Genomic DNA, 12,613 nt, shown 5'->3' with positions numbered 1-12,613 from the left:
GGAGACAGGATAAGTCTGCAGGCATATGTGTCATGTTATTGCAAAATTTCAGCTGCCCAGTGGAACCTTTCCAACGTCAACAGTCCTTAGGCCAGAAAACAAACCTGGCGTCACAGGGTCTGAGTGTGAAAGAAGGATGTTTGGGGTGTAAAAGAAACTGGGATGGCCTTTTTTCTCTGAGACAGACAGACAAAGAGAGAGAGAGCGCTGAGAAGGCCTCTTACTGAGCCTGCTCTCAGAGTTCCACTCCAACCTCCCACAAGTGCGGGCAGAAGCCCATGTGGACCCAGAATCTTTCATCAAACTTAATGGGAAACCATCCCAGGGACCTGACCCAGGGGCCCCGGTAGGGACCAGAACTAACTATCATTCCAGTCTACCTGACTTCTCAAACCAAGTGAGATCATGTGAAAAGGAGCTAGCACGGCACATAAAGGTATTCCATCCAGTTTGTAAAAATAATTCATGGGCAGCCACTCTGTGCCCGGCATTTTATGTATATTGCTGAATTCTCAGAAAAACCCTGCAAGGCACTCATGACTTTAACTAAGAACTAAGAACGCGGAGGCTCAAATGAGGTAACACATAGCTGACACAGACTAGCTATGATGACACTGATGAGTCTGACTTTCCTGATGATGAGCTTTTCTCCTCCATCCTTCCCTGAAGCAAACGCATTTGAGCCAGATTCTCTAATAGACCGGTAATAAAGCGTTCCTTCCCAGAGGATAACCTAGGCAGAGACATTAACCACTTGGGAGACGAAAAAAATTCATGGAAACCATTGCTAAATGTCAAAGGAATATTTCAGGTAAAAGGTGCTACCTAATTTCAGAGAGAGCTTGCCCTCCTGGGTACCCTTTGGTCACTGAATGAGAATTGAGCCTCATATGGGGCTTTGCAGCCCTGCTGGGGGCTCAGGGAATGCAGGGACTTTTTGCAGAGATCACTTCCAGTGACCACAGGCGCCAAAACCACTTCTCTCTGGCTTACCGTACTGGCCTAACAGTGAGGGAGGGGTGGACGAAGGTTCTGAGAAGAAGCTTCCTAACAGATGCTTTTGCTTAGAGTAACAACAAAGTCCTGATTGAAGAACTGTGACTGTGCGCAGTGTCATTAATATTCCTGTTTCCCACCAATGAGGATGATGATGCTAAGTCAACTGTAGTTACAATTTATCACGCACTTACTATTTAGCACTCAGCCAGGCATCCGTTAAACAGACATTAACTCAGTTGACTTTTACTCACTGTTCTTAAAGGAAGAGATTGTGATCCCAGCTGAGAACTGAGGCTCCGGGGTTGGGGGGCATTTAACTTGACTGAATCACACTGACTAAGTGTTGGAGCCAGAAAGCGAGCCCAGGTACACTGATTCCAAAGCCCGTGCTTTAACCACGACACTGTTCTATCAAAGACTCTGGCCCACGGGACTTCACGTGGCCTCCTTCCCACCCCGGGAATCTTACACTTCTTCCAGCTTTTACCCAACAGGGAACCAGACCCATGCTGAGATGCAGACCAGCCCAAGTCACAGAGGAAATGAACCAGTGCTGTGCGGCTTCATCTCAGGGTCTAAACCATCCCAGGAACACCAGTCCCCATGACCTTTAGGATTGAGCTGGCACACTACATAAATAAACCAGGAGGAGGCCAAGGACAGCACATTCATTCATTAATGGTCCAGGCAAAACTCCACCCACGAGTTGAAAGGGATGTATCCTTAGCTTGCCATCCTTGCTCTCTATCAGGAAAAGATGATACGGCTAAAGTCAACAACCAGGGATAAATTAGGCCAAGTGGCATTTCTCACAAGGAAGTCAGAGGCTGAAAGAAGCATGATTCTCCCATGAGAGAGATACAGATTGGATCTGTTAAAACATACTTTTTTTTTTTTTTTTTGCCATGCCCGTGGTATGTGGACACTTCCCAGGCCAGGGATTGAACTCAAGCTGCAGCAGAGACAACGCTGGATCCTTAACTGCCAGGCCACCAGGGAATTCCTGTTAACATTTTCCTGTTGATGCACATCTGGTCTTTATTGATGGTAAATGAACTTTATCAACTTTGGGCTTCATTAGTGGTAAATGAACTCTTCAAATAACCCCCACAAATCTGATTACTCTTCAGAAATCACCACCTTTCTATAAGGGTTCAGCCAGTACCAAAACCTAAACACTGACAAGATCCTCAAAAGATCAGACTAGAAAAGACATGACTGTAAGCAGCTACATAGAACCTTAAAAACATATAGATCCAGGACTCTTAAGGTCTGAAATCCAACTTCTCTATGTCCAGCCATTCTTCTTCCAAATTCTTCTGCATGACACATAGAAAGACAATTAAAATATTAAGCCATACAGTCAATGTTTTTTTTTTTTAGCTAAAAAGATCAACTACTCATGAAAGATGATCCCTGAGCTATGAATTGAAGAGAATTAAAGTTGGAAGGGATTAACTCATCTCATCTCATTTTATAGCCATGGGAGAGACTGAGGACCAAACTGGTGAAATGACTTGCCCAAGTCCACACGGTGATAGCCATGGAGCAATCACATGGCACCCCTGGACACATGTGTCCATCATCTGAGGCAGATTATTTACCTGAATTTCTTATGTTGCTGTTGTTCAGTTTGGAGTCCTTGATCACCAAATGTTTAATCCAGAGAGTGGGCGCTGTGATTTCTGGGAAAAAAAGAGAGAGAATAAACTCTGAGCAAAGAGAGTATAAACTTGGAGTGTAACCCCTAGACTTTTAATGGCTTTCTTAAAAGCCAGAGGCATCGAGGCTTGAGCCATTGCCCTCATTCTTTATCCACTTTATCCCAACGCCTTCTCGCTTGCTCACTATGGAAGCTCCTCTCCCCATCAGCTCATAGGAGCCAATCAGGGCCTCCTGAGCTGGAGGCAGAGTGGGCAGAGTCCAGAGGCGCTTAGCCACTCCATCCAGGAATAAAAATATTATCCCAGGAGGTGAGGAACATGGGCCAAGCCAAGTCTCTCTCAGCTGCCTCCCTGGAAGAAGATTTAAAGGGGATAAATCAACAAATGCACGCCAAACAAACCGCAGAGACCATTTCGGAGGAAAACAGTTGAGCCACAACAGATTTTAGCTTGCTGAGACTCTGATCCACATGAGGAAGAAAGGAATGGATCAAATATGTACTTCAAACCCCTTTCTAATGGTTTCTCATCCAAGAGAGGCTGAATTTCTCCATCCAGGGAGCTCCAGGTGCCTCCAGGCTCTCCAGTGCTTGGGTCACCCAGTGGACAGGTGCGGTGGAAATCTGAGGACAACCCTGAACACGCTGCCGAGTGACAGGACCTGCAGGGAGGGCGCCCGGAAGGTCTTCCCAACTGAAATGCTTTCCTTTATCCACCTCATCCTCCAGGATCCCAGACCCGCCAATGACCTAGGATATGTGTGGATCACAGAAATGTCTGAACTTGTAATCATATGTTCCACTCCATGACCAGCTGCAAAGGATAGCTCACATTTCTATCTCGAGCTTAGCTTGGGCTAGGGACAGCCACAGCCACTGTACCAACCAGGGGCATCATTTCTTTCTCCGCCTCGGTCTCACTGCCCCATCTTAGGATCCAGGTATGGATATACTCGGCTGAAAATGGCTAACAGCCTGCTGGATACTGCACTGAGCACAAGCCTTGTTGTCGGACTCTCTAGAAACTGCAACCTGCCACACTTTCTGCTCCTCCTCATGGGAACCTGGAGTCCTTAGCAAAGCACACTGAGGGATGTAGGCGCTCAAATTCCAGTGGAAGTCCGCCTTCTGCAGCCAAGCTCCTCCTGTCCACTCCTCTTCCCTCCAGAGATACCCAGCCTCCGTTTGGCCACTAAGCACCGCTATTCCTCCTGACCTAGAATTTCTCCTCTCCCACATGTCTGGACCCAATTCTCAAGATCCCTGTGACTCAGCCAAACCAGTTCTCCTCACCAGGCTCTTTCCTGCTATTTTCCTCACTGCACGGCCCCTCTACCCTATTTCCTCCTTTGTCCACGCCAGTCCCCTTGCCTGAGACATCCTGACTCCTTTCCCTCATTTTCAAGATCCAGCTCAAGTTCCCTCTCTCCACAGAATCTTCTCTCAGACCACTGTGATCTCTTTCTTCCTTAATGTCTATTACAAAAAAAAAAAAAAATGAGACCATACAGTTTCATCCATCAAGCTCTCCAGGAGCTGCCGCTCTCTTGACGGCAAAGGCTTTTCTCCTTCATCCCCCAGAGGTCTCGCACGATGCGGGGCACAGAGAGCTCCAGGACCTCATACGTGCTGATTCGTTTAGAAAAGGGATGTTGCCGGCCTGACTGCCTTTCTCAGCCATGGCTCCTTGGCCTTGGCAGCTTGCAAGGTCCATCCAGGCTGTGTTATTGTTGGACATTAGCAGCCAGGCAGGAGGCCGGGTGAGAACAGAGGACCCTTCCAGAAATGGAGGGTGTACTAGTTCCCGGGAGGGTTTGCATTTTTTCAAAGGTTAAAACAACCCAGCTTATACTGGGAAAATTGAAATTAAAAAAAGAAAAAAATAATCATAGTAAAGCTTAAACAAACATCCGAAGGAAAGACCCTCCCCAGCTCTGAAAGCGGGCGGGAGAATTCAAACCCGAAGTAAGATAAGGGCTTACCATCTCCATCGAATACCGGCTGGGTCTCCATCGTGGGTGTCGGCTTAGACCCGTCATCTGAATTGAGAGTTAGAAAGAATCGAAAAGAGACTACCATTATTGAGGTAAATACTATCTACTCTCCAGCACTGTTGAATGGTTGGGGTTTGCACATGGCCCGGCCAAGTCCCAGTGAACAGACCGAAGAGAAAGTAAAGAAAGAAGAAAAGAACAAGAAGGAAGAGAGAATCACAGAGCGACACCAACGGTACGACACATCCAGGTGTGTTCTCGCCATTCTCGGGAAGGGAGCCAAGTGGTCAGGGTTCTGGATGATCCTTCTCTTAACTCGGAGAGGACCTGCATGACTCTGTCGGCCTTTGTTCTTGTCCCAGGAAAGCTGGGCGGGCCACCTCCCCCGCAGCCTCGAGGCCTGTAAGGTGATGTCGGCACGCCTGCAGCATCAGGCTCTGAGGTCCCCAGCGCCATCCTACCCTCCTGGGAAAGGTGCCAGCCCAGTACTTTTCTAGTGGCTCTTACTGAAGAGCTTAAGGAAAACCAGAGACCATGGTACTATTCCCTCCCTAACTCCTAGCTACTTCTCCATCCTCACCTAAAAAACAAGGCGAAACCTTCCCATTGTAGCTCAGTGGTAACGAATCCGACTAGTATCCATGAGGATGTGGGTTTGACCCCTGGCCTCACTCAGTGGGTTAAACGATCCAGTGTTGCCATCAGCTGTGGTGGGGGTCACAGACGTGGCTCGGATCCAGTGTTGCCGTGAGCTGTGGTGCAGGCTGGCAGCTGCAGCACTAATTCCACCCCTAGCCTGGGAACTTCCATATGCCTCGGGTGCAGCCCTAAAAAGCAAAAAACGAAAACAAAATGATGCGACGGCAGGAAGGACCATCCTCTCTCCAGCATGCTGAACTGAGAAGAATTGAGAATCCATAAAAAAATAAAAATGAAAAATAAATTTGAAACAATTTTTAAATTGAAAAACAAACAACAATTTTAAAGAAGTGGGAATCCTTAGAACACTTTAAACTATGAAACAGCAGGCACCCTCATCCCCAAGGAGAGGTGGGGGCAGACAAAATGGGAAGAACATGAGTAACTGCACCCTGATTTGCTTTGAAATTTCCACCACAGGAGGTAGGAGCAGGGATTTCTCAGTAAGAGAGTCCTAACCCTTACCGTCCTGGTAGTGTTGGCAGCTCTCCCTGCAAAGCAGCCCTCTGCAGGTCGGAGTCGGTGTGGACTTTATTTACCTTTTGGGGCTCTGAATCATATTCATTCGGACTCCCCAAAGCTTAATTTAGAACAGTGTGTCTCATCTTTTTAAAAAATGATTGCCCACCCAGTGAGTATTTTTGGACATTTTTTCCCCTAATCACTTTCCTAACAAGATGCTAGTAACAAAGATACACTGCATATCTCTTTATATATTGTAAGCACCTCTGTGCTTTATATGTAAAAAGAGCAAGAGTTCTTTTGTGCCCCCAAGAAGCAATTTTCACCTCCTTGTTAAAAGCTGGGAGCAGGTATCTTTACCTGCATTGAGAATGCATAGTTCCAAGAAGGGGTTTTTTTCCCCCTAGGAGGGGGATGGGGAGCTCTGCGGTCTCAGCCGCTGTGGTTACGCAATCCCTTCCACTGTCCCCGCCCCGCCAGACCCCCAGAGGTCTTTTAAGAGCTGAACACTATATTCTCCGAGCGTTAACTATTTCTGGAGAATGCAAGTCCTCATAGAGTCTGTGTAGCCAGTCAGATCATCAATAATCACCACCTCCACCGTTTGGAGCTCCCAGAACTCTTGGCTGACTTCCCTGCATCTTATCAGGGTGGGAGGAAGAACACAGAGGCTGGATCCTTTTCTTTGCCAACACCCCACCCTTGGGATCTTAAGATTCAAGAACTATGGAGACCCTAAGTTTTGCTGGAGGCTGAGGCCAGCAACCTGACAGTAGTGTGATGCCTGATCCTGCTATTATTCTTATGTGCTAACTAACACAAGACCCAACTCCCACCAGGGCAAAAGAGATGCTGAACCATACTACAAGCATCCCCAGAAATGAGACGTGGCAGGAGAAGAGGAGCAACGAAGCTGAATATCTTATGTGCCTCGAACTGGAGTCCCGAACAGCCATCGTTTGATGTCAAACTGTGTAAGTTTGATCTGGAAGTCATTGAGGGAGAATAAACACAGAGCAGAGCCACACAATGTCATTTTTTAAAAATAGCATCACTTCCCCAACTCTATTAACACCTCTTTCCATTGAATTCATCAAACCACTGAATGAAGTCTTTTGGCAGCTGCAGTGCACATTTGGTTGCTCCTGCTGGATGCAGAGTTCACAGTCTAAATAGCCCAGCACGGTGTGCTCAGCCCCTCCACATGGGGTGCCTTCATTTCAGGAGTCTTAAAGGTAACAAAGGGAAAGTGAGAAATCAAACGTTCCCAGAGGGACAACGGTGACAAGCCAAGTACAAAATGGCTTATGTGATATTTTAACATTCAATTAAATTCCTCCCTTACTCCAAGGGCTATATCTCTCTCTAGAGGAGAACAACAGAAAATATTGTTTCTCGCATCATCCTCACGAGAGTCCGGGAATGCCCATCTGGTCGAGCAATCAGTAAGAAGCCTGCTGCTTCAGGAGAGGAAGGAGGGTCTCCAGTCTCCCCAGGGAAGGTGAAGGCCTCCACGACTGCCCAGATGCAGGCCCAGAAGCCCACAGAGCATGAAGCCACGTGTGGGGAGTGGTCCTCCTGCAGGGCAGGGTCACCAAGGGTGAAGACAGTCAGCTGCACTGCCACCATGGAGGCCCTAGATGGAAATCTTTATGAAGTGAGGAAAGACAAGGTGCCCTGTTGCCAGGAGAGCCACCTGTGAAATCCAGCCTGCCCCGAGGATGGGAAGCCAAGCCAAAGCCAACAGGACCCTCTGACCACCATCTCCGGGCACCTGGGCATCTGGCATCCAAGCCAGCAAACAAGCGCATCCTTCAACCAAACACAGGTCCAAGGCCTGGGTCCAAGGTCCACATCAGACCCACAGCCTGGCAAGCCCTGGGGCCTTGGGGAGAGAAGAAAGCTTCCCTATGTGCCCCTGGCCATCCCATCTCCAGCGGGGTCACTCCAGATCCTGGCTCTACATCCATTGGGTAACCTGAACCCCTCAATTTTCTTCCCTGGGCAATGACATCCTCTTCCAAAATGAAGGCTGGCTGCCTCGCCAGCCTCAGGACTCTGTAGCTGTAAGACTTTAAAGGTCTCTTAAAGAAGCCATGATACCATGAGAGCTAAATCATCTTACCCAACTGCTTTCTCTTTTTTTTATTGGAGTATAGTTAACTTACAATGCTGTATCAGTTTCAGGTGCACAGCAAAGTGAATCAGTCATATATATAAATAGATCATATAGGCAACCACAAACTATTGAGTGGATTTTCCTATGCTATACAGCAGGTTCTCATCAATCATCCACTTTATACAGTAATGTGCATATGTTATTCTCACTCTCCCGATTCTTCCCTCTCCTGCTCCACAACAGATTCCCCTATGGTAACCAAAAGATTGGTTTTGAATTCTGTTTTGTAAATAAGTTCTTTTGTGCTATTTTTATTAGTGACATCATATATTTGTCTTTGTCTGACTTAACTTCACTCAGTATGATAACATCCAGGTCCAATCATGTTGCTGCAAATGGCACTATTTCATTATTTTTTATGGCTGAATAATATTCCATTGCATATCTGTACCACAACTTCTTCATCCATTCCTCTGTCAATGGACATTTAGGTTGTTTTCATGTCTTGGGTATTGTAAATAGTGCTCCAGTGAACAGTGGGGTGCATGTATGATTTCTTCTGGATATATGCCCAGGAGTGGGATTGCTGGATCATATGGTACCGTTCTCCACAGTGGTTGTGCCAGATTATATTCCCACCAACAGTGTAGGAGGGTTGCCTTTTCACCACACCCTCTCCAGCAATTATTGTTTGTAGACTTTTTGATGATGGCTATTTGACCAGTGTGAGGTGATACCTCATTGTAGTTTCGACTTGCATTTTTCAATAGTTAGTGGTGTTGAGCATCTTTTCATGTGTTTTTTGGCCATCTGTCTTCTTTGGAGAAATATATTTTAGAACTTCTGCCCATTTTTTGATGGGTTTTTTGTTTTGTTTTGTTTTTTGATATAAAGCTCCATGAGATGTTTGTACATTTTGAAGATTAATCCCTTTTCAGTTGCTTTATTTGCAAAGATTTCCCATCTGCTTACATTTATTTATTTATTTATTTATTATTTATTGCTTTTTAGGGCCACGCCCGCGGCATATGGAGGTTCCCAGGCTAGGGGTCAAATCAGAACTACGGCTGCCAGCCTATGCCACAGCCACAGCAATGCCAGATCCGAGCCGCATCTGCAACCTACACCACAGCTCATGGCAATGCCCAATCCTTAATCCATTGAGTGAGGCCTGGGATTGAACCCTCAACCTCCTGGTTCCTAGCTGGATTCATCATTGCTGCACCATGACGGGAACTCCTCAACTGCTACTTTTAAAAACCAAACTTGCAGAATTAAATTTCTACAGTTTTCAAAATAAAAAACAAAGTACATTTATACTAAACGAAAAAAGCCGTGTGCAAATACTACATATTGTATGATTCCATTTAAAGGAAATGCCTAATAAAGGTAAACCTATAGATAGAAAGCGGATATGTGATTGCCTGGAGGAGAGAGTCGAGTGTGACTACAGATCAGTACAAGGTTTCTTTCGGCGGTGATGGAAATGTTCTCTAGTAATAGGTGCACATCTCTCTAAATGTACTAAATTCACTGAATTTTGCATTAACAATGGGTGAATTTTATGGTGTGTAATTATACTTTAATAAAGCTTTAAAAACAAAGCGGGAAGGGAGTGCCAAAGTCATCACAGATAAATCATCTCAGTTTATTCGTCTGCACATGATGATTTCATGTGCATGTACACTTACGCTCGGTGATTCTTTGGGATCTCAAATAGTAAGACTTTATTGCTCTTTGATACCACCATACCCTTCCAAACCGAGCAGAAGAGAGGACACTGAAAAAAGCCAGTTCCAAGGTGATCATTTCTCTTACAGGGAGAAAAAAAAAAGCAAATTAGGAGACATTTAAAAAAAAAAATAATAAGGCAAACCTGAGAACATTTCTCAAGGATGATGTCAAGCTCAACAGTAAGCGTTACCACATTTTGCAACACTCCAAGGTTCTGGCAGGTGGCTTTTCTCATCTGTTCTCACCACTGGCCAGGGTGGAGGAAGATAAAAAGAGACTGAGTTTCGGTGCAAGAAAGCGACTCGCTCAAGGCCCCAGAGGTAGTGAGTAGCTTTGGAAACTGCCCAGGCCAGGGCCCCGGCAGTGTCTGGCCTTCCCAGATACCCCAGCCGCCAACCGCACCTGGGCCTTGCAGGTGCAGCCCCCGCACGGGCTCTGCGAGTCTATACAGACAGTGGGTTTGTGTGACAGCACAATTCCTTGCCCTGCGAGAAGGCCTGGCCCACGCACAGACAGCTGGAAGTCACCTCGACCCCCGATGACACCGTTCAAAGCCTCCTCTGTTTGGCTTTTTGATTCCTGATTGACGTTCGCTGGCGAGTGGAGATAAATGCCGGGCGGAGGACAATGTTGATCCGCTCTGACTGTTCTCAGGGAAAGACTTTTCAGAATAACAAAACAAAACCCCAAAAACATTGGTGCGCTTAAGGGACTGAATAGAGTCCAAGAGGCCCAAGGAAGCAGGGCCGGGCCTTTCAAGAGGCTGGCAAGTCCATTGAGGAGTTAATTGTTTGGGTGTACAATGAGTTTATTCTGAACACACACAAAGACTTTTCTCTTCCAGGTCCTTCAAAAGCAAATGTGTCAAAGGGGCCAGAGGAGGAATCTGTATTAATGGCATCTCTTGGGGTCTCGGAGACTGAGGAGTCTTAGAGAATGAGAGAAAAAGAAACCATCCCCCACACCCCATCCTGAGACACGGAAGGTCTCTCAATGATCCCACATCCCCTTCGAATCTTGGGCCCTGCCCAAACCACGTCCATCACTGGTCAACCTCCCTCTTGTATTCATTTAGGCTGCCACTGGCCATCTTTTACAGAGACATGGAGATAAGCTTCAGCCTAGCAGAAGTGCTGGAAGGTTCTTGCTTTTGAAGGGACCACATTTATGCCAGAGCCATCATCCCCCACCTCAGCAGGCTGACTCAGGGACCCAGGGTGAAAGCCAAGATGTCTTATTCCAGGCATCACAGGGAGACAACAGTGCCTGTTTGCAAAAGTCCCTTAAGAGCCTGGCCAGAATCATACCAGGAGGATGGAAAGTTAGTTAACTTCAACTTTTCCATGCATGTCCCATGACCAACAAGCCTCAGAAACGTACTGTCCCGAGTCTGACCTTTGAGATCTGAAGATACCTGAGTACTTAGGGTCCTTTCCAGAGCAAGGGATCAATGTTTTACATTCTGTCTACCCACCTGCACACTCCCTCCCCAAACAAGTGAAAACAGGCTTAAAGCTGTCTTTTTGCAAGCAGTTCCCCATAGAGTCAAGCTCCACGTTCCCAAGAACAGAAACACGAGGCTAGCGAAAAAGATAAACCAGAGGTGGAAGTGGGGCAGGGGAGGGGGGATGATGATGATGGGGCAGGAAACAAGGGGAAGAAGTGCCACCAGCGGCAGCAGAGTTGGTTCAGGGCTGGGTTCACCCAGGCTCATTTTTTAACTCTTCATGATTATAGAAATGATTTTGCATCAGGAAGTTACAAAAATAAGAGAGAGAGGTCCCATCTACCCTTCTCCCAGTTTCCCCCAGTGGTAACCAGCATCCTTATGGTCAACATCATGATAGAGATCCAATCCTTAGAGCACAATTTCAAAATCAGGCAAGTGACATTGGTATAGCCCACGGACCTTATTCACATTCCACCAGTTTTACAGGTACTCATTTGTTTGTGTGTGGCTGGGTGGGGATGTGCAGTTCTATGCAACTTTTCCCCTGTGCAGATTTGTGCTATCACCACCACAATCAAAAGAGAGAACTAGTCCATCACCACAGAGCTCCCCTGTATGCTGCCCTTTCATCATCCCCTCCTCCACCCCATCTCGTACTCCTGGCAACCGTGAATCCTTTCTCTATCTCTATAATCTCGTCGTTTCCAGAATGTTATATAAACAGAATCATTTGGAGGCTGGACTTTATCACTTTACAGAATGCCCTTGAAATCTATCCAAGGTCTTGCTGCTTGCATCAACAGTGCGTTCCTTTGCATTACTGAGTAGTAGTTCATGGGTGAACCTCAGTCTAGTTCACCCAGAGAAGGACACGTGGGTTGTTTCCACCCTTGGCTATTAATATAAAGCTGCTGTGACGATCTGTGCACAGGTTTTCATGTGGACATAAATTTTCATTTCTCTGGAGTAAGTGCTCAGGTTGCAACTGCTAGATTACATGGTAAGCATATATTTTGTTGCTTAGGTTTTTATGAAAGTTCCAAAGTATTTTCCAGAGTGGCTGTATCGTTTACATTCTTACCAACAATACGCGAAAGACCCAGTTTCTCTGCAGCCTCATTAACATTTGGTATTGTCACTATTTTCATTTTAGCTCTTCTAATAGATGTGTAGTGATATTGTATCATGGTCTTAATTTGCACTTTTTTATAGCTATGGATATGAGACATCTTTCTGTGTGTTTACTGGCCCTCTGCGTATGTGCTTTCGTGAAATGTTTAGTCATGTATTTTGCCCATTTAAGAGTTGAATCGTTTTTCAACTAAGTTTTTTAGCCCTCTCTAGGTTCCAGATATGCCCTGTGGTCAGGCGGTTTCTAAGTATTTTCTCCTAGTCTTTAGTTTTTTAATTCTCTTAAAAGTATGTTTTGAAGAGCAAGTTTTTAAGTTTGTCAAGTCCAATTTATCAATTTTTAAAATTTCTGGGTCATGTGT

The 12,613-nt window shown here is 46.1% G+C and overlaps 1 protein-coding gene across 4 annotated transcripts in view; it reads right to left on the bottom strand.

Moving 5' to 3' along the window:
• Positions 1 to 12,613, bottom strand: part of SMOC1 (SPARC related modular calcium binding 1) — a 145,815-nt gene that overhangs the window by 33,985 nt on the left and 99,217 nt on the right. For 2 of the 4 annotated variants that reach the window (XM_047795013.1, XM_047795015.1), the window contains exons 6-7: positions 4,645 to 4,701; positions 2,604 to 2,684 (exon numbers count right to left, since the gene is read on the bottom strand). In XM_047795013.1, coding sequence (XP_047650969.1) covers positions 2,604 to 2,684; positions 4,645 to 4,701 — 138 coding nt within the window. Of the gene's footprint in view, positions 1 to 2,603; positions 2,685 to 4,644; positions 4,735 to 12,613 lie in introns of all 4 variants that reach the window. The other 2 variants (XM_047795011.1, XM_047795012.1) reach the window with 1 other exon arrangement.

The sequence above is a fragment of the Phacochoerus africanus genome, chromosome 9, assembly GCF_016906955.1.
Source record: "Phacochoerus africanus isolate WHEZ1 chromosome 9, ROS_Pafr_v1, whole genome shotgun sequence".
Taxonomy (NCBI): domain Eukaryota; kingdom Metazoa; phylum Chordata; class Mammalia; order Artiodactyla; family Suidae; genus Phacochoerus; species Phacochoerus africanus.
Note: the sequence above shows the minus strand (reverse complement) of the source record. Positions and strands in the feature narration are given on the sequence as shown.